Genomic DNA, 25,156 nt, shown 5'->3' with positions numbered 1-25,156 from the left:
CAGGATTTGCTGTTTATTAGTTTTGTCCACCAAGTCTCAGTCAACATATTTACAATCTCTGTGATTTTGTAATATTACTGTTAACAGAATAAATTCACTCAAGCACTAAATTTGCTCTGAGAACACATGGCTTTTGAGTCATAGTAAAGGTTGTTTTGCTAACCCTTTCTGGAAAACTTTGCCTTGGATACAGCCCACAGGTTACTGAAAGGTAGTGTGCTGTCCTGGTTAAAGCAACTCCATACCTAGATAAAGGCAATCACACTGCAATATAGAAGAAAGCAAACTTTTTATTTTCTGTCAAATGGAATATATTAAGGGAACCACAAAAAAATCACAGAACACCTGCAGCTCTAAAGCCTATATTATTGAATACACTCATGTTGGGAAGACAAACGGGAATTAAATACAAAAATCTGCACCAAGACTCTGTGCATAAAGCATTTAACAAAAGGAAACAAAAGGATCGGGGAAACTCCACAGAAGTAACAAAAGTCTGTGTGACAGCGATTAAATCTTTCAGGGGCCTCCTACGTATATAGTGATGAAAAACAAGCACCTACAAGTAGGATTTACAGCTCTGTTCAATGACTAATCCTTCAAAGCTTCAGAAGAGGTAAGTTTAGGTGAACATCATTTCCAGTTCATTTCAAACCCAAGCTCAAAAGGAAACCTTTAGTCTGTGGTTAGAAACATACTGGCAAAAAAATTAAACCATGATTTATCAGTTGTCTTTATTCTGGACTTATTTAGCAGACTGCACAATTCCATTTCACTGACAAAGGAAAAGATTCTATTGAAAGTAGAGGAATGAAAGTGGGCATCTTTACAGTAGATTCAAAAATTAGGATACACAGGATTTCCAGCTGCTGAACAAACACAACAGATCTCATACACACACACACAGACACAGACACACACAGATCTAGTACCTTTTTTTTCCTCCCTGAAGTGAGCTTAAATCTTTCATCTAAAATTTGCTATCAAAGGAGAAAAACAATATTTATTTTTTTAAGTTAATTCTGTCCTATGCTTTTGGAAGCGCACCACAACTAAGGTAGAGAATTCTTCCCTCCTACTTTATATGAGTAGCAGAGGACCTTTAGAGAATTTCACTGGAAGTAATGAAATCCTGACATAATAAATTCAATTGAAATTAGCAGTACATTCATCTTTCTGTCATGATTTCACTTGAGACAGTCACAGTCTGCTTCCTGCGTGCTTCCCAGTGCAGGCACAGAGTTCCAGAAGGACGGAAATGCAAGGCAACAACACCGCAGAACAACTTTCATTCACAGCAGGAAAGAAGCTGCCTTCATCAAGCAGCGTTTCTACCACCCATCTGGAGATACCAGAAAGCATATTCTTTCTACTTGATGTAAGACAGCTACTATTAGTGCTACAATAATAAAGTAAAAAAGGGTGGATCTCACATAACAAGCTTGTGGATCTCACATAACAAGCTAGTAAATTACAAGCTCCTAGAACACTGGCAAAAGAGGATTCTTAACAATCATGTGAGTAAAGTGTTACAATGAAATTTTAAGCTGCCATTACACATGCATTCCTAGTATTTAAGATACATGGAACTTTTACATACATTGTAGAACTCAGTAAAACTTGTGGCTGACAACATCCTTCGTATCTTACTAAGGTATTTAAAGCACCAATAGGTGACAAAGTGATAGCCTTCCTGAAATCCTGTATATTAAGATTACATTCAGCAAGGATTTTTCAATTAATTTGAAAAAGTTGAAAAGTAATCATTCTCACTGTCAATACTGAACAATTTCCATTTGTTTTATACCAAGCTCAGTACTGTAGGTGAAGAGTGAACATTCTAATTCACAGTTGCAGATTTCAGTATTACTTGCTTTCCATTGTTTATTCTTATGGGACTTCATATATATTCATTGAGATTTCTATAATGATCCTCAAGTGCTTTTCATTTATGAAGATCACTCTTCCCAAGAAATTGCATTGGTCACAGGTGAACAGTTAGCTCTCTGAAAGATCTCCCAAACTTTTCCGACTACCTAGCTTGCGTTTTTATGTCATGTGCACACACACCTCTAAATATCCATTCTTTTTTCTTGTTTGTGAAAGCTGAATACTATTACCTAATAGCCATAAAGCTTGCATAAAAATACGAACCCTCTGCCACAGAACTGGGCATTTATTTTTGCACTTCTTAATCCTTTGGTTCTTACTGAGTCTGTTTCATGACAACACTTTAGATCCCACACCCATGACTGTGTAGTTTCCTTAGTATCTTACTGTAAAGCACTTTCTCACACATATTTTTAACATGTCAAATAACTCACCACAACCAGATCTCTGTTACCTACCATTTTGTTGACAATATATGATGGAACATTAGAAGCAAGGCAGGATGCCATTCTATGATAATAATCTTTAAGAGGTCTTGCACATCTGAAACATTTATCCTAAGTACTTTCAAAAAAGTCCTCCCATTTATAAGAGAAAAAAATAAATTCAAAAATGCAAAATGCATCCATACTCAAAGTATTACTATTTAGACTTAGAAACACTGTAAAAAAGATAAAATAAAGAATATAAGATAAATATTTGCATTCCATTTACAAACATGCTGTATTGTGTTTTACTCCTCTGGATATCAGTTCCTACTAACAGCAATGATAGGGGTAAGATTCATATGTGGTGAACCCTCTATCCAGAAAGACAATAAACAGTGAATTCCAGTTCTTTAAACACACGTTATTGGAAGTGTTTATTGTATTCAGCATCAGAATTATGACTGATATCAATTTAAATAAATGCAATGCCCAAAGACTAGAATTAGTAACTGGTTTTTGTGTGCGATCCATGTATCTCATCCAGTACATTCCTGATGCTTTCCACACAAACCTCTTCTTTCGGATGTTTCATACAGGCTTGCTTCCATATCTCTTCAAATCTTTCATCTGAAATGTCCATGCCAATGTTGAGGAGAATTTGTGCAATCTATAAAATAACACAATTCATGTAATTCTGGTCAGCATTTTCTTTAAACAATATAGAGTTTGGCTTTTACATATATTAGCAATCTCTATTTGCCAAAGAATTATTTTCCCACTCTCAAATAAAAACTACAGATCACATCCTGCATCCTCAACCAAAGAAGTTCCTATTTAAGTAAACCTGAATCATATTGGGATGAAAGCTGTGGTGTACAAAATTGTCTTTAGTTAATAAAGTAATGTTGATGCAACTTCAACATTGGAAAAATCACACACAGAAGATTCAGGGAAAAGCAAATGTTTTTTAAAAGCCCTAAGTCAAGTCCTGTTTATCTAGTGCATTTTTACTGTTTGCAGTTATCGACATAAATCAGATTGCATTATTGTCTGTGTTTCACAGCAAGAATACTATACACAAGATCTTCAATTGGTATAGATAAATGGGTGAAGGGAATAAAATGGAACTGTTCACATCAACTTTGGGTCTTGCTATAGTTTTACACAAAAGTAATTCAGCAGAAATATTTTTTCCATATTTTCTCACTTGGATGCTTCCTGCTGCATGCCTCATTAAACTGACCTAGTGACTCATTAGAGGAAGGTGGCTTTAGAAGAATATTGACATGTGCTTTTGTTAGCATTAGCAAATGTTTGGCTTCTTCAATTGTATCGTGTGTGTGTGTGCATGTTATATTTATGCTCTGGAGATTTTATGCGTAATAAAGTAAGACCTTTAACACAGTCAAATCAACCTTGTCATCTTTCTCTAAAACTGTCTTTTGTATAAATATTGGCCTGATCCACAGTACAGCAAATCTGCAGCTTCATCTTAGCCTATAAATCAATAACAGCTTACACCAGCTGAAATTACAGGAGGAAAACATGGACTAAATGTTTTTTTCTTTAAGCGTAGGTGTTGTTTCAGTTAAATCAGTAATATTACTCATGAGGAAAACAAACCAGATTTGATCTAATGTCTTCAACAAGCTACTGAAATTTAAAAGTTAAACTAAAAGCAATATTCCATTACAGGATACCACTGATGGGACCATAAAGGACTACACGTTCTCATAACTTGGCTTCACCATATTAAGACAGAACTCTGTTCTGGCTCATCAACAGCCACAAAATAATCACTGACTAAACCACAGACTATCTAGTGTGCAAATGGGGTTAAAATGGCCCTTACCTATTATCAACATGATCATGTTGAATATAAATTACACGCTATTATTCAGTTACATAACTTCTATTCTCTTCAATAGACCAGGACAAATTCCACTGAAGGAAACTGCAGACCCTAGAACTATTTTGTTCTTTTGTAACACAAAGAGTCATCTCATGAAATGAGTCAGAATTTGCATTCATTTCTACAGGCCTATATAAAAACTGGTAGTTTCTCTGTAGGCTTTCATATAATCATGTCATTAACTATTACATGTTTAAAATTATTAATGCTCCATATCAAAATAAATCAAAGACCATCAGTAAAATACAGAAACAGTCCATTTCATGAGTATAGGGTGATTTAACACACTCGGAGGTGGTTCTGTACTGAACTCTGTATAGCGTACAATAGTGTATGACATCTCAGGCCACATTATAACTTCAGAGAAGAGTTCTAACTAGTGCTTGACAGGTATAATGGGCTTCTCAATGAAGCACAAATTCTATTTACTGTTAGCTATATTCTGCATGCACAGATTTCCTGCTTCAGAGCTAGATTATAAAATGGTAAATGCTCATGTACACGACATTCTGACAAGCTGTTTCATGGTTATGTATAGAACATGACACCACAACTTTTACATCCCCAGCCACTAATTAGCAACATTCTTTTCTGTAAAACGTATACTCAAGTTCCTGATCCACTTTCAAATGTGACTGAATATTTAATAAAATGACTAGTAGAGAGGTTGTTAAGGCTTCTTTTTTTCATTTTAGATTGGAATTTAACATTTTGTTACAAATGTCTCATAAATTGTATTTCAGCTAACAAAGTTCTCTCTCAATATTTTTTCACTAGAAAATGCATACAAATGTAGAAGCAAGAGAGTAAACAATACCGAAGAAGCAGCAAAGTTGTTGTAATATTTATGTGAGAGGAAATCTGGGCTGTGAGATAACAGAGTGGTAGCAGGTTCCAGAGATATCAGATAGAAAAATCATAGAGTCCCCAGGTAAGTCCCTACAGTCTCACATCCTATCTTTCTCTTCAGAAACATGAGATGGCACAGCATTGGTGTGTGATTCCGTACAGCCTCCATCACCGTACAAGTCCTTCATAGATCTGAGCCTATGACCATGACTGAGCAGAGCACTTAAAAGGTATATTCAAGCAGTTTGCTGAATTTGCCATTAGCAAAACCCGCAGGTTTGTTCGAAGAGAGACACCTTGGGTAAAATTTTCCACTGAACATCCCTCTGTGATAGAAACTAGTTTTACACATCTATAAAAATCTTCTTGTGGGGCTTCTTAAGCCATCTACTCATAGAATGACTTAGGTTGGAAGAGATCTTTGGAGATCATCCATCCAACCACATAATCAAAGGAGGGCTAACTTTACCATTAAACCATGTTGCTTAGGACCTTGCTCAGAAATTTGAATATGTGCAAGGATGGAAATTTAACAATTGTTCTGCTCTTCTCACACTGCAGAAATTATGAGTCATAGACTCTTACGCCCTAGATTAACTGCCAACCCTCATTTGACACAGCATTTAAGCATGTGAGTAGCAACAACCTGACATACTTCCTCACATTAGTTATAGAAGTTGCATCTCAATAAAATTAATATCTACCATCTTTATGAATAATTTTGAATGTGAAGAGTACATGTTTTTCAGATGATAGCTGAATGGATGTAAAGATGGCAATGTTGCAACAATGAATTTTACAACCTGTCTATTGGGTAATATGCCTTTCCACTTCCACATGGCTGGAAGTACAGTTATCTTGGAAGAATATTCTGAAGAAATTACCTCTGCCTTTGGTCTTGTTTTAAAAAAGTCTCTTTCATACACTCCCTTTTGACTGAAGACAGAAGGGAACAACAATGCATAAGCATTGGCCTCATCACCATAATTAGTTCTGTCACTGATGCGGTGAATTCGAGGAGCAGGAATATCAGAACGAATAGTTGGAACACCACACACTGGATAACCTGTGGAAATCAATCAACAGGCAGCATGCAAAAGCCTGTATGTAAAGATAGTGCCAGAGAGGATAAAACATTTTGTGTGAAATGGAATAAACTTGATACTTCGTCTCACATAGGTTCAATAAGAATTTATATAATTTTATTCCTCATCTCTTTTTTCATATTTTTAGAATTCCTAGCTTCAGCTGCATCATGAAGCAATGACAACAAGAAATCTTGCAGTAATATTCTAACACTTACCCAGTACTTCCAGCCAAAACATTTTTAGGTGATTCCAAGAAGATATTGTTCTCCTAAAATTACTAGCAAAGTTTCTGAAAGACTTTCATGTTTTGAATGGATTAACCATGCCAAACATCCAAGCAATGCCAACTTCCAAGCCACAATCCTAAATAAATTTAGTATAGATAAATGAATTCACTATTGTACATTAGTAGAACATGTAGCAATACTTTTTAAACTTGTTCCTGATTTTGTCTTAAATAATGCTCAGAAGTGAGAAGTACAGTCCACTGTACTTACAGGTTGTTGGGAGATCACCTACTACAGCATTATACTGAAAAGAAGTTGGTTGATAATTTGCAAATGCATGATCTGTTGATCTTGTAAGTGTTGGTGTCTTTTCTGAGCTTCCCAGTTCTTTTAACACAAGATCTTCCTGCTTCAGCAGTGGCTCATCGTTTGTCTTTGTGCCTTCAGGCAGAACAGAAGCATCTAGTTTTTTCCCTATAAAAAAAAGTTATGGTACAGTCAGGTTTTATTATCAGCACATTATAAACTAAGAGGTATAAAACATTGCTTGAATCCTTGAAAAACTATAAAGTAGATAAGATAATTAATCTGTATATCTGATTATGATTCTACGAGATTTTTTACTGTCTCCTGATTTATGGCACATTCTCAACAAGCAACACAGAACTCCAGGGTTCTGAGATACATTTGTATCTGAGGCTCTGCTGGTGGCCTGCAAGGAGTAAATGCGCTCTCTAAATCCTATTCTTCTAAAGGAGCACCTAGTCTACACCAGCAATCTCTTTCAATAGCTGTTGTAAGAACAAGATCATCTCCACAATTTCCAAGTATTAAGTCATCTACCTTTTGTAATTATTTTTTCTTCAAACTCTTTAACAGCCATTTTGTCTTTCCAGTTCAGAAAGTTTGCAAACTCCAGGTAATTAATCAGACCATCTTTATCCAAATCACAGTAGTCAAACAAGGAATCCAGGAGCTCATCGTCTAGATTCAGATTAAGCTGCAAACAGGACTTTCGCAGGTCGTCCTTGTCTATCATTCCATCACCATTCTATTGTAAATAAAACAGTTATAACATCATTATAAAAAGGCTCCACCAACAGGAACACATACACAAATGTGTTTATATATACAGAAAGAGATATAAATATATAGCACCAGACATACCATTTCAGAAGAGTAACACTGCCGAGTACAAAAAGAAACAGAGTAATTTAGAAATAAAAATATGAAAAATGCCAATAAATAATTTTCAACAAGTACTACAGTGACTGGAGATTAAAAGAAAGTCAGTGTGACAGGGTATTGTGACAAGATAACAATCTAATCGTAACTGTTGAGGCAAAGCCAAGATTTCTTCTGAAAGTAAGGCATCAATCATTCTGTATACATTACAATTAATGTTACATATGAAATGTCAATTATAAATTATTTTCCAAAGAGAAAAAAATGAAAAGATATGAAATTCTGATGCTTGGTGACTCAGTCAAAAAGTACAGCTTGGAAGAAAATATGAACATAATCCCTTCAACTGTATTTCTTTTAAGAAGAAACACCAAATTTTGAAGAGCAAAAAATGCTAAAATTATTTCTGCTCACAAGTCCCTTGCTTGCTGTTAGCTCGGATACTCCAAATACTGTTGTGTTTAATTCCATAACTTATCACAGTATGTTAAACACACAAAAATTTTGAAGTTACCTTGTCTTTACAGTCTTCATCTATATTTGCCTTGCTATGTTTGTGTTTCTTCATGTCTGTATCTCCACAGCACAGGAGCGCTAATGTTACACACTCCTTTACTTTTATATTTTTTCAAAGCACTAACCTTATCATAATGCCTGAATGCTTCTAGTAACATGTCAAAATTCTCATAGTTAGCTGACTTCAAACTTTGCCGAACTGCAGTTAAGACAGCTCGCTCTCTGTCTTTACCACGGAGGAACTCGCATGGAACCCGGCAGTGAAGAAGATCACCAACTCCTATAAAAGTAAACACTTCCTCAATTAGTTGTGCATATACAGAAAATGGACATTTTAAATAATGGCTTACAGTCTTAAGGAAAAGAAGAATTTCAGTTTCAAGATTCTGATTTTCAGCACTGCTGAACATCTGATATGGCCATTTCATTAAAAGATCAAATGGTCCCTATGGTGATTTCTCTACTCGCATGCAGTTAATATCAACAATTTTGAAATATCTTAATATAGCTTCTACAAATCCATCCACTGCTTCCAAAAGCTTCTGACAGCAGTAAGAGTCACTTGATGCCCAGAGAGTTGAGAGCAAAAGAGTATATATTATTAATCTATCACTTCCGGTCTGACTTATTTCAGGATACTTACAAGAACCAATGGAAAAATCAATGTAATATTTCAGATAATTATATACCATTGATTTCTAGAAAGACAATGTACTATTTTTGTGTTACTCTTCCCATTTTCTAAATATCCTAACTTTATCAGTATTTTTAAATGCTTTGGCACACTGAGCTACAGTCTTCATCCAAGTGCCCCAGACAGCAAGGTCACTTTCTGCAGTACAAGAAGTTCATTCGCGGTCCAATAACAAATAGCAGTAGCTGACCTAATCCCGTTCTAACAGCAATGTACACACATTCTTTTCTACTCGTTAACAACAAATTTTTTTGTTCAGTTCCTTCTGCTGTTCGTTATAGGACAAGCATACTTAAACATTTAAAATATTTATTACCCTACTAGTAAAGCACGTATAAAAGCTTATGCAGAATTTGAGCAAGCCTTCTCTGGTCTTGACTAATTAAATAAATTTGAGCCACTTACATTTTTTGCTGCCTAACTATTCACTTTATTCCCTAGTCATTAAATATAATATTAAAACACCATCAATCCCAATATTGATGATTTGAATTGACTAGTTTTCAAAACTTTGTCACAATGAAAATTAATATTTTTTTTATTTTCATTCTCTTTTCTGTCTCTCTGCTACTTTCAAAAACTTATTACTCTTACTTATTACTTGTTATTTTTAGTCTTTCTATATAAGCACTGGAAAAATCATTGAGAGGAAAGACACATAATTGATTTAAATAGCCATTTTAACTTTGTCACTTAGATGTCAATATGAGTTTTCTGCCACTTCCCATTTTGTTTACATTCAGATACAGAGGCTTTAAAAAAAAAAAACCCAAAAACTCCCCATGAACATCCAAAATCTAAAGTTTCTTTATTTCTGACATTCTTTTTCCTTCCCCCTAGCAATTTGAATTCTTCTCAAATTTTCCCTCCAAAAATTTAGTGTCACTCTTAATTTTTTGTACATTGCCTCTAAGATTTTAGGAAAATTCTATACTACACAACCGACAGTAATTGCTTCAGCATAGTTTCATCAACAAGATAAAATTTTATTCTGCCCCTGAACTTACCATATTCATCTGGACGGAGTAACATTCCAAATGTATGGTCTGGGGGAACATTCATAGTTTCTGCTATACTGTCAATAAGCACATTTCTTCGTTAATTGTCAAATAATTTATTAATAGCCAAAATAAACCCTATGCTATTATTAAAAAAATACATGATCATCTGTTATATAATTAGGGATGATACTCATAGTTCACCTGAAATTTGTTTATCAGTACTTTGCTTCAAAGTTGCCATTCCAGAAAAGCATCCCTTCATAAACTGGTTTAGAACATTTGCTGTTCGTAATATAACACAACCAAATGTAAACATTAACTTTTTGAAGAGACTTATACTCATTAAAAGGAAAAACATTCTATGATAAAATACTTTTTTTTTCCTAAGATAATTACAGAAATGAATGAGAAAAGTCCTTATAACATACTTGTCAGATAACAGGAAAGTTTATGACAAACCAGATCTCCAACTGAAAGAATGTATCCAAATAAACTACTTTTGGCTAAAGTGGAAAAATTGAATCACATTCCACATGCCTTTTTGCATGCAATTTTGTGTCTACCAAAACCAGCAACTAAGCCAATATTCATCTGGAAAACTCGGCCCAGTTTTATTTACCAGAAAATTAAGATGCTGTTGGTGACATTACAGAACTGTTTATTTCTTAATTTGAAAAAGATGCAATGTTCATTTTATCTCTATATCTAATTATTAAAACTGATACATGAATCAGAAACCACCATCGAAATTGAAAAGAGAATCAGTGTTTTGTTCTAAAATAGAAAACAAACAAACAAAAAAACCCACACAGAGATGGAAGTACTGTAATCTAAAAATTACTATGCGTATTTTTCATTTATCACTTTCATATTACACACAGGACATGGGTGGTGTAAAATTCACTAAATAAAATTAGGTTAGCTTGTATCTGTCTTGTAATATTAGTGCTGGGTTTGAGCTTGCCCTCAACCCATATTCCCTGACTGATCACACTGCCTCATGTTGCTCACACTCCAGGTCTACTTCACAGTAAGCTAGGACACAGTGAAGGGGAGAGGTGGCTCACATTTGTGTTCACGCCTATGGGCATTGTCCCCCAGAGTCACTTAAACCTGTGATCTTGAGCTTAAAATTGACACTTTCTACCAAAGTCAATAATGTTGTTTGAGTCTTCAGCTACAATTTTACAGAAATCTAGAGCATCCTAGATTTGTAGCACAGCTGGATCCTGACCACACTGTACCTTAGGACTACTGGAGCTCTTGACAAGCACTGTTTTGTAAAATTAAAAAGCTGCTCCAGATCACCTGAGATTTACGAAGCCTTGTAATAATTCATTGAGATTGATACATGCTGCTAGATAATAACACAATTCAGTTCTGTGTCCTTTTCCAAGGAAGTAATAATGTCAAAATACAAGTGATGTAACAAAGATGACCAAAAATAGTGTCAGAGTAAGTAAAATGGTCAAATCCCCAAATAACAGGTGAGACATTTAAGTTCTTTCAAACCTTCCTAACTGCAAAAGAAAGGAAAAAAAATGAAACATTACAGTGTGCTTATAATTTGCTTGGTGCAAATCTGATCAATTCAGATACAGACTATTTAAACAGTAAGACTTAACTTCACCACATAGACACAATACAGCCCTCATTAGTAACTTGCGTACTTACCAGCCCAATGAGGGCAAGTAGAAAGTCCCTTTCTGTAATTAAGTGCTGCAGTGGAAGCATTGAGCACACAGTTATAATTTTTACCCAAGACAGAAAAAGATATTGGAGGCTCAGCAAACATGAGTGAATTTTGTTCTTGGAAGGTATCTTTGCTTACTTACGGATCAAGAACTTTTCCAAGCTGAGGCTGAAATTTTTCCTTGAAATCATCACTTCGTTTTGATATGATTTTTGCTGCTCTCTTCCTACAAATTATGAAAATAACTCTCACACATTTGTTTAACAATATTCAGCATTTTTCAATAATATTAAAAATATTATTATATGTTAAAAGGAAACAACAACTCCTCTACAAGACAAACACAAATTTAGTAATTGGAAAATCTTGCTATTTAAAATCAAAGATGTCTTATGTAATGCTAAAGATGTGCCAAGTACTCTTATACTATGGTAGAACTGATTTGGATAAACTAGTCTCAAAATTACTCCTAGCACTTTCTATTCAGTTTGTGAGATGTAAAATTAACTTCAAATATGAAGACTCTTCTTGAGAACTCACACCACTAATTCACTAGTTAACTCATTGCAACTTACGATTGCAGATCATAGAGCCAATTTAAGGATTTAGATACACTTCGCCCATCTTTAAAGTGAGGGGTTTCTATTCCATAAACAAAAAACTTGCTGAAGTTTGGTGAGTCATACTTCCTATTTATTGCTTCCCCTGTGGAAAAAGTAAGCATTTCAACCTGTCAAAAAACACCTCAGGAAGAAAAATGTACTATCTTCATTCTTAAGATAAAACAATGAAGAAACAAAAGCAAATACCTTATTAACAATTCTGTTTGATTAAAGATAACTAATCTGCATTCTCCATGTTTATTAAGTAGTTAGGAATAATCTCATTGCCAAAAGTGAAGATAAAAGGCAAAATAAAAAGCAAAAACTGTTTCAGTGGTAAAATAGCTGTATGCCCTTCTATGTCTGACTAAACACAAGCCCAACAAAATTAATGAAAAAATTCCAGGTAGCCCAAGTAGTGAGGGTCATGCAAATAAATCACTTTATAATGCCCGTAGCTGAGCAACGACATGTACCATTTAATTTACTAGTTGTTAAAAAAAAATGCTAAAAGGAAAAAAAATGTTTTTTGAGGTGCTGCACTTTCAGATATGCTCCTGCTACGTTGACTTCAATGGAAATTTTGCCACTGACTTCACTGTAAACAAGATATTACTCTACTTTTTCATGACTCTATTAATCCAGTCTTGCCTGTAAAATGAAGTTTAACATACACGAATATCACATAAGTATTCTATGTAAGTATTCTGCAAGCACGTGTTTCTTGTCACAGAAATAAATGCCATTCTGTTTCTTCCTGCTCTTTTCAATCACCTTTGAAAAGAATGGTAAATAGAACTTAAAAAAAAATATTATTCACTACGTGCTTTCTAATAAAGGCTTCCTCTGGCTGTATGGCAGCATGGAATTTTTATGTTATTGTTCCAAACTGGGGCAGACAGCTGACTTTTTTTTCTTTGTTGTCTGTCTAGTTTTGGCTTGGCCTCTCCATGATCTTGTGGATGGAAATTACAAAGGAGACAGAAACTGATAATGAATATTTCCACTAAAATACCTAGTACGGGTCAGGAAAAGGAGAAATAAAATTACAAGTTTATACCAATTTATACCAATAGTATAAATTTGTACCATAGTACCTGTAGTAGAATTTCTCAATGAGTGAACACAGTACTGTAATTTTACTTCTACGTAACTGCCTCCAGGTAAAATTTACATTATTACGACTGAAACATCTGTATTGCAATTTCTGACATGTTTGGGCTACACCTACAAAACCGTTGGTACTAGTGCAATGGGCAATTTTATTATAATACTAATCTTACAGAGCAGCAATGAAAGTCTCTCAGCCTGTGAAAATGATGGAACTGGGAAAAATAGAAGTGGCTGCAAATGTAATACATGTACTGCATTTCCTCTGTTCCTGTGCAGACCTACAAGATAAAGGGTAACTATCACTGAGCAGACCACTTCACACAAGCACAGCCCCCAGAGACTGAAACAGTGGAGACACAGCCCACTGGAAGGGCAGTGACAGAGGCTGTGGGACAGACTCACAGACTGGATGCTGTAGGTTGAAGAACCTGCATTCCAGAGAGCCAATCAGCAGCCTAAAATTCCTTGTAACCAGAGCTTGATGCTGAGCCCTCTGTCAGAAACTCTAGCTGCCCTGAAATTCTCTTTGGATCCTGATAAAAGAGAGGAACCAGAGATGAAAGTACTGGAATGGGTTGGGCTCACAGTCTGTGCCTTTAAGCCTGAGATTGCTCTCAGTGGCATTAACAATGCCAAAGTCAGTAAGCAACCAGGGCATCTACGAGTTTCTAGATTCCTGGAAATACTTTGCTTTTCAAATAGCACCCAACAGAAATCAGGTTTCCAACTCCTTCCTTAAGTTCTTATACTGTCTAATACATCCACCATGAACTGATCCACAGTTCTAGAAACAGGTCATGCTCTCTCAGTTGCATATAAGTATTTTTTTCACATCATTAGTTTTAAAAAGAATTTATATTGTATTAATACAATCATAAAAAGTATTAGTTTATATCTCAAAAATAGCGTACAATATGTGTTGAAGACACAATGAAGAACAAATATCTCTATTCATATTAGAACTTTTAATGGGGTTTCTTATCAGCCTTTGAACTTACCCGTGTAATAATCATTATGTGACACAACGTACAGATCATGCCCTTCTCTGGATTCTTTATCTACTTCCTCAGAAGTTTTTGGTGGATTTATAAGCTCTCCAGCTGACCCATCTGGAAAGTAAGGAATGAATATATGGTTGGGATAGTTAAGAGAGGTGGCTGTTTTGTTTGGTTGTTTCTTAATTTTAAACAACATCTTGTTAGAGAAGATGCTAATACTGTGGAAGGATCATGCTTTTTACCCCATTTCTAGTCAATCTATAGGAATCTTACAGCATAATGACATAGGACTGGGGAAAAAAAAAAAACAACAAAAAAAACAGAGAAACTGAGATGAACATAACTACTGCAAGAGAGCTACATGGTCAACACAGATGTTATTTGCTTCAGTCTAGGGAGGAAAGATCCACAGGTCAAGGTAGTATCTTTCATTAGAACTATTAGAATAGTTGGGAAAAGGAAGGTAAGTTGTCAGCTACCTAAACAGCTCTCCAGGGAAATCAATGAAGACAGATCTGGAACAGAGCAAAAAGCCCTACTAGTTACCAAATGTTCTCAATTGCTTGTTTGTTCATCATTACTGAAAAATACTAGTACATTTTTATGCCTTTCAATAACTGCTATAATGATAACTTTTCTATTAATCTGGAATTGTTGGAAGCATAGAATATGTGCTAGATACTAAGTTGTAGAGTACTTGTATTTAGAAGAAATATGTTTTAACACTAAATTTTCCTACCTTGGATGACTTTTGTTCCAAATGTAGTATTAATTATATCCAAACCCTCAGGTAACATAGCAGATTGATCATGTGATCTGCCCAAAGGTGCTCGGTGATTCCTAAAGTAGATTGCTTCTTTTTTGTCTTGTATTTTTTGTTGAAAGTAAGTTTTGGTAGGTGGATTTATCAATGAAGCTGCCTAAAGACATCACAAACAACACAAGAGGCAGGAATACCAGCAAATTTTAATCATTCACACATCAATATGGCTACCTCCTCACACACACACAAACAAAAGTTTGATTTTAAGTGTTCTAATGAGATCTTGTATGATTACACTGACATAATTTTATCCACCAAGTTACAAAACTGCATTTTGAGAAAATACCACTAATAATAAGTGCTATGCTAAATCTCCAGCTAAATGAAATATACATTATGAGACAGAACTTTTTATTTCCACTTGTTAATTTATAAAATCTCAGACTGCACCCGTTCTGTTCAGAGCATACATTAGAATCTATAGTCAAATTATAATATGACCAAAACTTAAGTATGAATATTATTATCATTATAACATCTCTGGAACAAAGTTTCCTGGTGCTTATGATTAAATACATCTATTGACTAGCAGTTAAGACTATTATCTAAACAGCTACTCTCAACTCTGCTGATGGAGAATTGAAAGACAGTAGTTCAAGATATACAGTAATATGGCATCCTAAAACAACATAACAACAGAAATTACTTCATCAGGGTTTTCAAAGCTTAGCACTAGGTTGGACAAAATTTTTTTCTCAGTGTACACACTGGGCTTGGGTCAATAAAAGTTACTTTTAAAATTAGGTCAACTTTGGGGGTGATCTCAAAAAAAAAAGTTTCAAAAATATCAAAACGGGGTATTCTGATTTTCCAAAATCATTTGATTTTTCAGGCTACCCATCAAAGTCATCAGGACTCTAGAGAAGGTTTATCATTAGACTCTTGTTGAATGTTGTATAAAGAAATATTGAAAACAGTAGTAAAAAATACAGTTGATCCAAACCCACACTTACAGAACTCACCAAGATTCCAACTCTTCCTCCACTTAATATTTAATTAATTATGCAGAGTGAAACAGTCTTCAACAGATGGTACAGGCTAAACAAATCAATCCATTCAATGTAAAACTTCTTAGGAGGGACACCAAGAACCTGATTTTTTTCATTTTGGATATGCCTAATAAATGTCCTACTCAACATCCTCTAATATCAGGGATTATATGTTTCAATTTGAAGACTTATTTTTGAGACCTGAACTCCTCTTCGCCTCAACTTAATTTATAAAATTAAAAACTACTAATTTACAACTCCAACTAATGAAACGCATCATAAAAGTGTATTTTACTAATACAACTGTTATTTTTAGAGATTGGCACAATAATCATGTGATAAAATCACCAACAATCTCTTCAGTTGTTCAATTACATCTTACAAAATTTCTGAAGCAAAGAATACACACAAAATAGTCTGACATATCCAAACATCACTTTTTATCTAACAAAATCAGTTTCAACCCAAAAGTAAGAAAGAATACATAACTATTATACTGAACTATAAGCACATTCTCAGATAGCAGTTTTCTTGCTAAGAGCTAATAATCTGTAATCAAAAAAGAAGAAAGCAGCAAAATTTGTGGGTAGAAGACTGTACATTAACTTAAAAGTTGAAATGAAATTAATAATTCAGTAGTCATTACAAAAGTTATTTGATAGAAAACCACTTGAAGTTCCATGACTTTTATTTCAAACACGCTAATTAAATCCTATGAATTGGCCTCAGAATTCAGATAATCTACAACTGCAGCGAAATGCTGCAGTTTAAATCACTCAGCTATGTACCTTTATCCCTACCTATGAAGAAATCAGTTGCTCTTATTAAGGACGTTCTTAAGTTGTCCATTCTACAACAAAAGTAAATGAATCACATTCTTACACTGCACGAAGAGCATGACTCTATGCCATGTGTCATGGGAGCTGCAATGTCAGGATCATCTGCTCTGCTGTAGAATATTCTTTGAACACCAGGAGCTGGATTTGTTGTATTTCGAAACTTTCGCACAGTAGTTGGAGTAATGGGCTATATAGAAGGCAAAGCAAAAACAATTTTACACCAGATATTCACAAAATATTAATGAAAAGAAAATCACAGAATCATAGAATGGTTTGGGTTGGAAGGGACCTCAGAGATCATCTAGTTCCACACCCTCCACTAGACCATGTTGCCCAAAGCCTCATCCAATCTGGTCTTAAACACTTCCAGGGATGGGGCATCCACAACCTCTCTGGGCAACCTGTTCCAGTGCCTCACCACTCTTAACAGTAAAGAATTTCTTTCTAACATCTAATCTAAATTGACCTTCCTTCAGCTTATCCCCATTACCCCTTGTCCTGTCACTACCCTCCCTGATAAACAGTCCCTCACCATCTTTCCTGTAGGCCCCCTTCAGGTACTGGTAAGCTGCAATTAGATCTCCCCGGAGCCTTCTTTTCTCCAGGCTGAACAACCCCAACTCTCTCAGCCTGTCCTCATAGGAGAGGTGCTCCAGCCCTCTGATCAGCTTCGTGGCCCTCCTCTGTACTGCAGCCATTTCAGTACGATTCCACAGAGGTAAGAACAAAATATAAGGACATTTTAGGGCTGTAACACATGCGTATGATCCTGCAGATGCTGATGTTCTGAGCATAAGGTCAATATAGCCCAGCCTAAATCTTATCAAACCAGCAACAGAAGTAATGAGAGAGTTGCTAAGTTTCAACTATCTGGTTCCATCTTTAAGACGGGTAACAGCTTCTTCACATACACTTCATGAAAAGTAGGTGTTACCTTTATCAACTTCAGAAACCTTTAACCTGATTCATAACAATTCCACCATCAATGAAGCAATGTCAGAAACTATTTTAACCACAGTTTTGGGGTTTTTTTAATTACCCATTTAAAGGTAGAACGGCTATTTAAGGGATTCATTTGTGTGTCTCTGACTCTTCAGGGGCATGGGAAAGGGCCAGTGGGAAGCACAATTCTGAGGGCCATCCTTGATAAGGAAGGACCTCCATCAGAAGCAATTCCTACTAATAATCACTATAATTGTATTACCAGAAAAAAACTGTCTAAAACAATTCTATTTAGTCCAATCTAAGCAGTCATGGTCAATTTTCTAAAACATGCACAGTGAAAAAGAACCGCTAGAAGTGTGCTACAATCCCACCAGCTATTCTCTATGTTCCCATGTGACAAAAACAAACATCAAAAAACCCCAGTAGTTTCTAAAGAGAAGGAATGTATTAAAAATGACTAAGGTTTCACTGATTTACTTTTTTTTAGGGCCTGTCTCAAAGTAAAATCTCTAATGCAAAATTATTACAAAAGTTTCACAAGGAGCATCTGAAAAACCAACTCACCCTGGGCAAAACCTCAGTGAGGCAACTCACAGCCGTATCGCCAGTGGGAAGCAACTTTCCAGCCTAAACAATGCAATCAAAAAAGAAGGCATAACCAAACCCACTGTACTAATAAGCACAACTAGTCAAATTGGGATCTGACACGTTGCACGAGATGTTGCTAATTGTTCCCGTTCTGATAAAAGAGGGAGAAGAAAAAAAAAGGAGCCACACGCATTTTGGGGGGAAAAAGGGGTGACCCCAGTCAGATGCGCCTGCCTGCCCCACATGCCGCCCCTCCTCCAGCCTCTTCCTTCAGCCCACGGCAAGACCCCGGCCCCAGAAAGGCGCAGAGAGCGGGCGGGCGGCATCGCGGCAACGGTGGGACCCTTTCGGCGAAGGCACTCACGGCCGACAGCTCGGGAAACCTGTCGGTGTACCTCCCCTCATACACGGTCCGCACCTTCCCCGCCATGGCGGCACGGGGCCGCGGTGGCCGTTTAACCCGCGCGCCTGGTAACAGCGGCGAGCGGCGCCACCGCGCCCCCTGGAGGCAACGACGGGACCGCTCGGGCGGGGCGGCCGCCCTCACACCCCTCCGGCCGCCTCCCTCGCACCCAGCACCCGCCGTCCCCCTCCTCGCACCTCCTGTAGAAGGCCAGAAAACCGCATTCAGGCTATTTTGTAACCATCATGATCTAAGGAAATAATTAAGGTTCAACTGCAGATGTAAGTTTCTTAGACTAATTACTTAAAGTCCTTGAAAAACCACTGGCTTTCAGACAGGCGGGTTGTGTCATCTTTGGGTTAAAAGGTGGTCTTATGTGGTCCAAAGTCTGACCAAACTTTAAATCTTTATTAATTGTTCTAATAAAAATACAGTCTCCTTCACAAATTTTGTCACATGTATAAACATATTAATAAAATATTTTATACTGAGACCGTTCCTCTGGAGAAAAGTGCAACCCCCATCTACGCAACCGCAGAGAGGTGGGTGAGAGAAGCCTGTCAGCACCACCCATATATCAGGACACATGAATGCTCCGTTTGTCTTAAATGAGTCAACACATCGTATAACTAAACCGCTGTATTTGCCTTTTAGAAACAGATGTGGATTATCGCAGAAAAGCAGCATGGGTACGACTGAACAAGTTTCACTGCAGTTTAGAAGCCCCTCAGCTCTTACAAAGACTTTACTCTCAGGTGACGTTTAGTAAACTCTCCCCTTTTTCCCAGGAAAACATCTAAATTTAATCACATCCTGCTCCATTCTCTATAGTCCTGAAGGCAAAGCCAATTTTAGATAAACACACAAGCCTTAACCATCATTAATTAACAAACATTACCAGCTGTTGCTATTTTATTCTCAGCTCTAACATTTGTTTGATAAGGATTTAAAATGAAGGAAGCTAAATTAAAACTGAATTCTCAGGACCCTTTCCTACAAATGGAAGACGAGAGGCTTGGGCAGCGATTGCTCTCTGATGACCGGGCTACCGTGTGGTAGGAATGCCTGACTACCTGCTCCAGCTGCCAGAGGCATTGATGGTATGCGTTGGTACTAGGATCAGCTAGCTTCTCACAGGTGTGAACATAGCTTAATTTTCTCCAGGCAACATACATTATCTTCAGTTATTATCTAGCTGTGGCAACTGCTGGTGCCCTTTTTCAAAAGTAGGTGAGCTTTTCTGCAGTAGACATAGCTGTACAACACTGCTAATGCAGGACATCCACCACTGCTTTGGAACTAAAGAAGCTCTTGTAAACTCTTAACATGTTCAGCTCATTTATTTGCTGTGACTTAAAGTTTAGAGTGCTTCTGCCAAATAAAGCAATAATTGTTGGTAGTTTAATAAATAAAATGATCAGTTACCTCTTGCCTTGTGATCCGTTCATCTATCAGGTGCAATTTCTACCTAGTAAAGGCTAAATTGGGTTTGAACAAAACTGCAGGTGTTAGAAATCAGGGATAGATTTGATCTGATTGAGAGGAGTAACTGGGTAAGAATAAAGCTGTCAGAAGAGGGAACTATTTATACAAAGGAAGAACAAAGTACAGTATCACCAGAATTATACAGTAATAATAGGACACAGGAAATGAATTGTTATTCTTGTGTTTGTTGTATTTCTAGCTGGCTCTCTACCTGTGCTCAAGGTATTACCATTTTTGTACATTCTATTATTTCTGATTTATTTTATTTTTACAGGTTTTTTTCCCCAGTAGGTGGCCACACTTGCCAATTGAAAGAATCCACTCAGCCCAGATGGAGTGGGTTGCGTCAAAGGCAGAAAAATAGGACCTGGCAATGTGAAAAGAATGCCTATGGCAGGAACAAGTAAAGCAGAAGTCCTCAGCCTTCTCTGTTTTGCCCCTCTGTTGTTTTTTTTTTTTTTTCAGCAGAGATGCAGGTCGCTATGAATCAATTTGAAACCTACTAACAATATGCATGCTTCTCTTAGCTATCTGTCACACATCTCTTGGAAGCAGATCCTAAACCCCCTCAGACCCCAAACCTGCTCTTAGAAATGCTCTCATTTGCTAGCCTCTTTGTGGGAGAGGGAAATGCCTTGCTGGCTGCTTTCCATGAGAGATGCATCCAGGTGCCAGAGAAAGCAGGAAAATATTTTTAACTGCAAGAGTTGCTTCTATTATAAATTGCTATAGCAAGGTGGATACTGTAGAAAACTGGCTAGTAAAAAGTTAGAGAAGAATACACCTCTTTCACCTATATAAAAACCACTCTACTATTAAGCTGTAAAAACTGCATCCTCATTTTCACACCCTATCAGAAAAAAATAATATTCTTAAAAAGGTGAATCTTGAAGTCAGAAATGAAACTAAAATAGTAGTGGCTGAATTTGGAAAGATTTTGCCTTCATATGAACTGCACTAAAAGCAGATAGGATTCAGCCTGGTAAAAGCCAGGCTAAGTGCATTCTCGGTGTATTATGGATAGACACACAATATGAGAAAGGGTAGTAAAAGCTAGAATTTCTTACCTCTATTTTACAGGTATTTTCTTAAGGCCGCAGTGCAGATACAAAATGTGAACTGAAAATTTCATGTAGATGTATTCAATGAAAGAGCTGCCCCTTCTCCCAAATTCTTCCTAATTCTGCTCATTTTCTGAATCAGTGTCATATTCGTTCCTTCTCAGATTCAAAGTTAGTTGGTGTGCAGGAAGAATATTTTTAGGGTAGGAAGGATCTGTAAATTTTAACAATAAGCCAATAAATTAACAAAAAAATGTCACTCTTTTAGAAAAAAAAATCAAAACTGTCTTGACTACAGCAACAATTTGTTATCTCCTATGTTAAAAAAATTCTATCTCTAGAGAAATCTGTTTTGGAAAAATTTGAACAAAATATTCCCTTCTACAGCAGTACTTTTTTACTAAACAGTGCTTGTCATTTGAAAGTTATCACTATTTGCTAGCATCCAGTTCCCACAATATCATGCCTTTTTCTGTCTTGTTCAGGCTAAAACTGAGGAATGGAAACTGCCTGAACCCCTGCATTTTACTTTCTTTATGAAGCAGAAAGACCCCACGTTCTGCAACACAGTTCTCATTCTGACTATGGTGCTAGCATAGATGGCAGTCAAAGCACTAAGTCTGTAAATTTCTTAAAGTCTCTGAAGGCCAGAAAACTTGACATAAAATGCTGCAAATTTTGTGAAACTCTTGAAGGACATTAGCCATGCTGATACACTTTGCTGTTGTTATTGCCTGGTTACTTTCACATTTTTTATTCACCTCATTTACAGATAGAAAATTACTGATTTCTATGTGCTGCACATGTTCTATATGCTATGATACAACCAAACCAATGGATGTACAGAGACAATGTAGACAAGCAGAGATGGAAGACAGACAGAAACAAAGGAAATTATAACCGATGGACACATGAAAAAAAAATTGGGAAGTTCAAACAGAATAAAGATACTCTGCACGTCCTCTACAGTCAACTTCCATTTAGTATTACACATCTAGAGTCACATTTAAACACAAAAAGACTGAATGGTACATATTATTAAATTCTGCAGAGAAATGCTGAAATAGATAGAAATCCATTTGGTAGCATAATTTTTTTTGTTAACATCATCCAACAGTTTCACTTTTGTTATTTGACGTATGACCCAAGACGACATAAAATATGAAAGCATGATCACTGGGAGGGCTATCTGGGCAATTTCAGAGCTTTTCTTAAACACCTATTTGTCCAGACCACAACAGAAGAAACTCTTCTTCACCACTAACATTCACAGATCTATCAAGCCCAAAATACGGTAACTGGAATTCAGACATTTCATTACTGCCACATGCTCTCCTGCCTCTATTTCATACATTCACAGTAAATCTTTGGTGTTTGCTGACCCCGTATGTCAGTGTCAACCAGCTATGAACAATTTGGGAGTTTCACAAAGCTACAGACACACTATAGCTCTGTGTTGCTGTCAGGGAGCTAGCCAGTAGGAACCACCTCGTGCATCTAACACACGCTTTCTAGCAGCGCACCAGTATCGTAGCTCTGCTGTTGTGGGATCTGAGTCTCAGAGTGTATCCATCACATAATCCAAAACATGGACCACTTATATACTTAACAGACAAAAACCATGTGAGATTTGCATTCACGCTAGCAGTTTCAGCAAAATGGCCTACATATCTTAGGTCTGCTCAAGGACTTTGAAGAGAAAAATTCTCTCTCATGAGAAAACACTATCACTTTTGCTCCCTTTTTAGTAGTGCAAGTATATCCCATGAATATAATTCCTGCATCAAAAAAATCAAATCAACCTTCAATTTCAGCTACATTTGCTAATCTGAAAGATTATTCTGGATTTGTAAAGTATTTATTTATATTAGAAGTACAGCATATCAGATCCCCTCATATGGAACATTGCCACACCACCTTTCATACTTTCTCTCATTCTTCTTGTGTAAACTGAGCATGTGGTTTCACATTACACATAACGAAAGTTTACTGCCAAACAGGTGGTTCTTGGCTCTTTTTCTTCCCTGAACTCATGCTCCTTTAGTCTCATCTACACCAGATCTAGTCAGCCTGCAGCCACAGGTGAGTCGGCTCAGCTGAGCCAGTAGAAAACCATGTCTTTTGGCGAGTAATTGCTGCATGAGATCAGTAGTTGATCCAACTCACTCTGCAGCTGTAGGGTATCATGACTTACTCAAGAGATGGAAGCTTGCAGCTGGAAATGGACTGGGATCATACCTGCCATCAGTGGCTCTTCATTTGAGTGGATTAAGTGAAATGCCATGTATGGCATAAGCATTTAATCTCTACATGGAATTTAAGTTCAAGTCATTCTAAAGACTCACAGTGGAATACTTGCAATTTTTCATCCCAAACTGTTCATGTATGTACTGGGTCTGGCTGGGATGGAGTTGATTTTCTTCGTAGCAGCCCACACGGTGCTATGTTTTGGATTTGTGACTAAAACTGTTGATAACACAGCAATACTTCAGCTACTGCTGAACAGTCCTTGCACATGGTCAAGGCTTTCTCTTTTTCCCCACTTTGTCATCATCCCCACCCAGGGGGTGGGCAAGAAATGTTGGAGGGGAATACAGCCAGGACAGCTGACCCAAATTGATCAAAGGGATATTTCTACCTCACATAGCATCATGCTCAGCAATAAGAATTGGAGGTAGAAGAAGAAAGTGATAACTCCTAAGGTAGCTGCTGCTTGGACATTGGTCTGTTTGTGGGAGGTGGTGAGTGATTTCTTTTGTATTGCCTTCCCCCCACGCTGCCTCTTTCCTTCATCTATTAAACTGTTTTTATCTTGATCCACAAGTTTTCTTGCTTTTGTTCTTCCTATTCTATTCTCTGTCCTGCTGCAGGGAGGTCGGTGAGTGAGCAAGTGAGCAGCTGCCAGGTTGGCTGGATACTGGCTGGCGCTTGGATGTATGCTCATAATGTATATAGTAAAAGACATCTGTTTATCAGGATTCTGCTCAGCAAATCCTGCAGTCCAATTAACATACTGAAACCAGTCAGAGGGTTATGGCAAATAAGCAGTGCATTAGGGCAGGATTACCTGCTTTAAAGGGCAACTCTTACAAATACTCTAAAAGGCACTCTTTACTGTAAGCTTCAGCAAACTCACAGCTCAGAAAACTTCCATACTTTCAAACAGGTTTCTTGGGAACTAGTCCGGCACTTGACATCACTGGTGAACTCAAAGTCTTTTTCACTTTTTTTTAAATTCCATATTGGCCTTATGAAAAGCATTTATGTAAGTGATTAACTTTTACTTAGTAAAGCAGAATGGTGAAATTATTACTCTATACCAATCTGCTAACAATGGAAGAAGTACATGGAAAAGAAGAATTGAAGATGAAAAGAAAAAGAACAATCTGGTTTTATTCCATTCACTTCAGAAACTTTTGAAGTATTGGTATGCCCACACTAGAGAAGGGGAAAAAAGACAAAAAGGAAAACACAACAGGCGACAGATATGAGATTTGCTGATTTCCCTCTCATTCCAAGGCCATTGGCTATAATATTTTACAAGTAATGAGATATTTCCAAAGCAGCACTAAAGAGTGGAGATGATTAAAAAAAAAAAAAAAAGGCTGTGACATGATGGATTATACCTTCCTTCCTGTTCTCAGCATATTTCTAAAGTAGCAGCAACAACAGGAGAAGATAAATCTGCATTGGCAAGAGGATTGACTGGACGACTAACACTAAAGTCCTATGCTTTTATGAATGAATGGCATAATGGAGCCTCAGCTCCAGTATAACACTAGCCATAGGCTTTCCGTAACTTAACTTTTGTTTGCATTAAATTACAT

At 36.7% G+C, this 25,156-nt stretch overlaps 1 protein-coding gene across 5 annotated transcripts in view; it reads right to left on the bottom strand.

The window, feature by feature from the left end:
- Positions 1-312: 312 nt before the first annotated feature.
- The window catches only part of EFHB (EF-hand domain family member B), a 26,191-nt gene continuing 1,347 nt past the window's right edge, over positions 313-25,156 (bottom strand). Inside the window, exons 2-14 of one of the 5 annotated variants that reach the window (XM_054814295.1) lie at positions 21,336-21,543; positions 18,357-18,419; positions 16,891-17,034; positions 14,936-15,116; positions 14,197-14,307; positions 12,059-12,188; positions 11,626-11,709; positions 9,797-9,864; positions 8,221-8,375; positions 7,238-7,445; positions 6,665-6,868; positions 5,964-6,145; positions 313-2,985 (exon numbers count right to left, since the gene is read on the bottom strand). In XM_054814295.1, coding sequence (XP_054670270.1) covers positions 2,821-2,985; positions 5,964-6,145; positions 6,665-6,868; positions 7,238-7,445; positions 8,221-8,375; positions 9,797-9,864; positions 11,626-11,709; positions 12,059-12,188; positions 14,197-14,307; positions 14,936-15,116; positions 16,891-16,926 — 1,524 coding nt within the window. In that variant the 5' untranslated portion in view covers positions 16,927-17,034; positions 18,357-18,419; positions 21,336-21,543 and the 3' untranslated portion in view covers positions 313-2,820. Of the gene's footprint in view, positions 2,986-5,963; positions 6,181-6,664; positions 6,869-7,237; positions 7,446-8,220; positions 8,376-9,796; positions 9,865-11,625; positions 11,710-12,058; positions 12,189-14,196; positions 14,308-14,935; positions 15,117-16,890; positions 17,035-18,356; positions 18,420-21,335; positions 21,544-25,156 lie in introns of those variants that run through there. The other 4 variants (XM_054814294.1, XM_054814290.1, XM_054814292.1 and 1 more) reach the window with 4 other exon arrangements.

Source organism: Grus americana, chromosome 2 (assembly GCF_028858705.1).
Source record: "Grus americana isolate bGruAme1 chromosome 2, bGruAme1.mat, whole genome shotgun sequence".
In the NCBI taxonomy this organism is placed as follows: domain Eukaryota; kingdom Metazoa; phylum Chordata; class Aves; order Gruiformes; family Gruidae; genus Grus; species Grus americana.
Note: the sequence above shows the minus strand (reverse complement) of the source record. Positions and strands in the feature narration are given on the sequence as shown.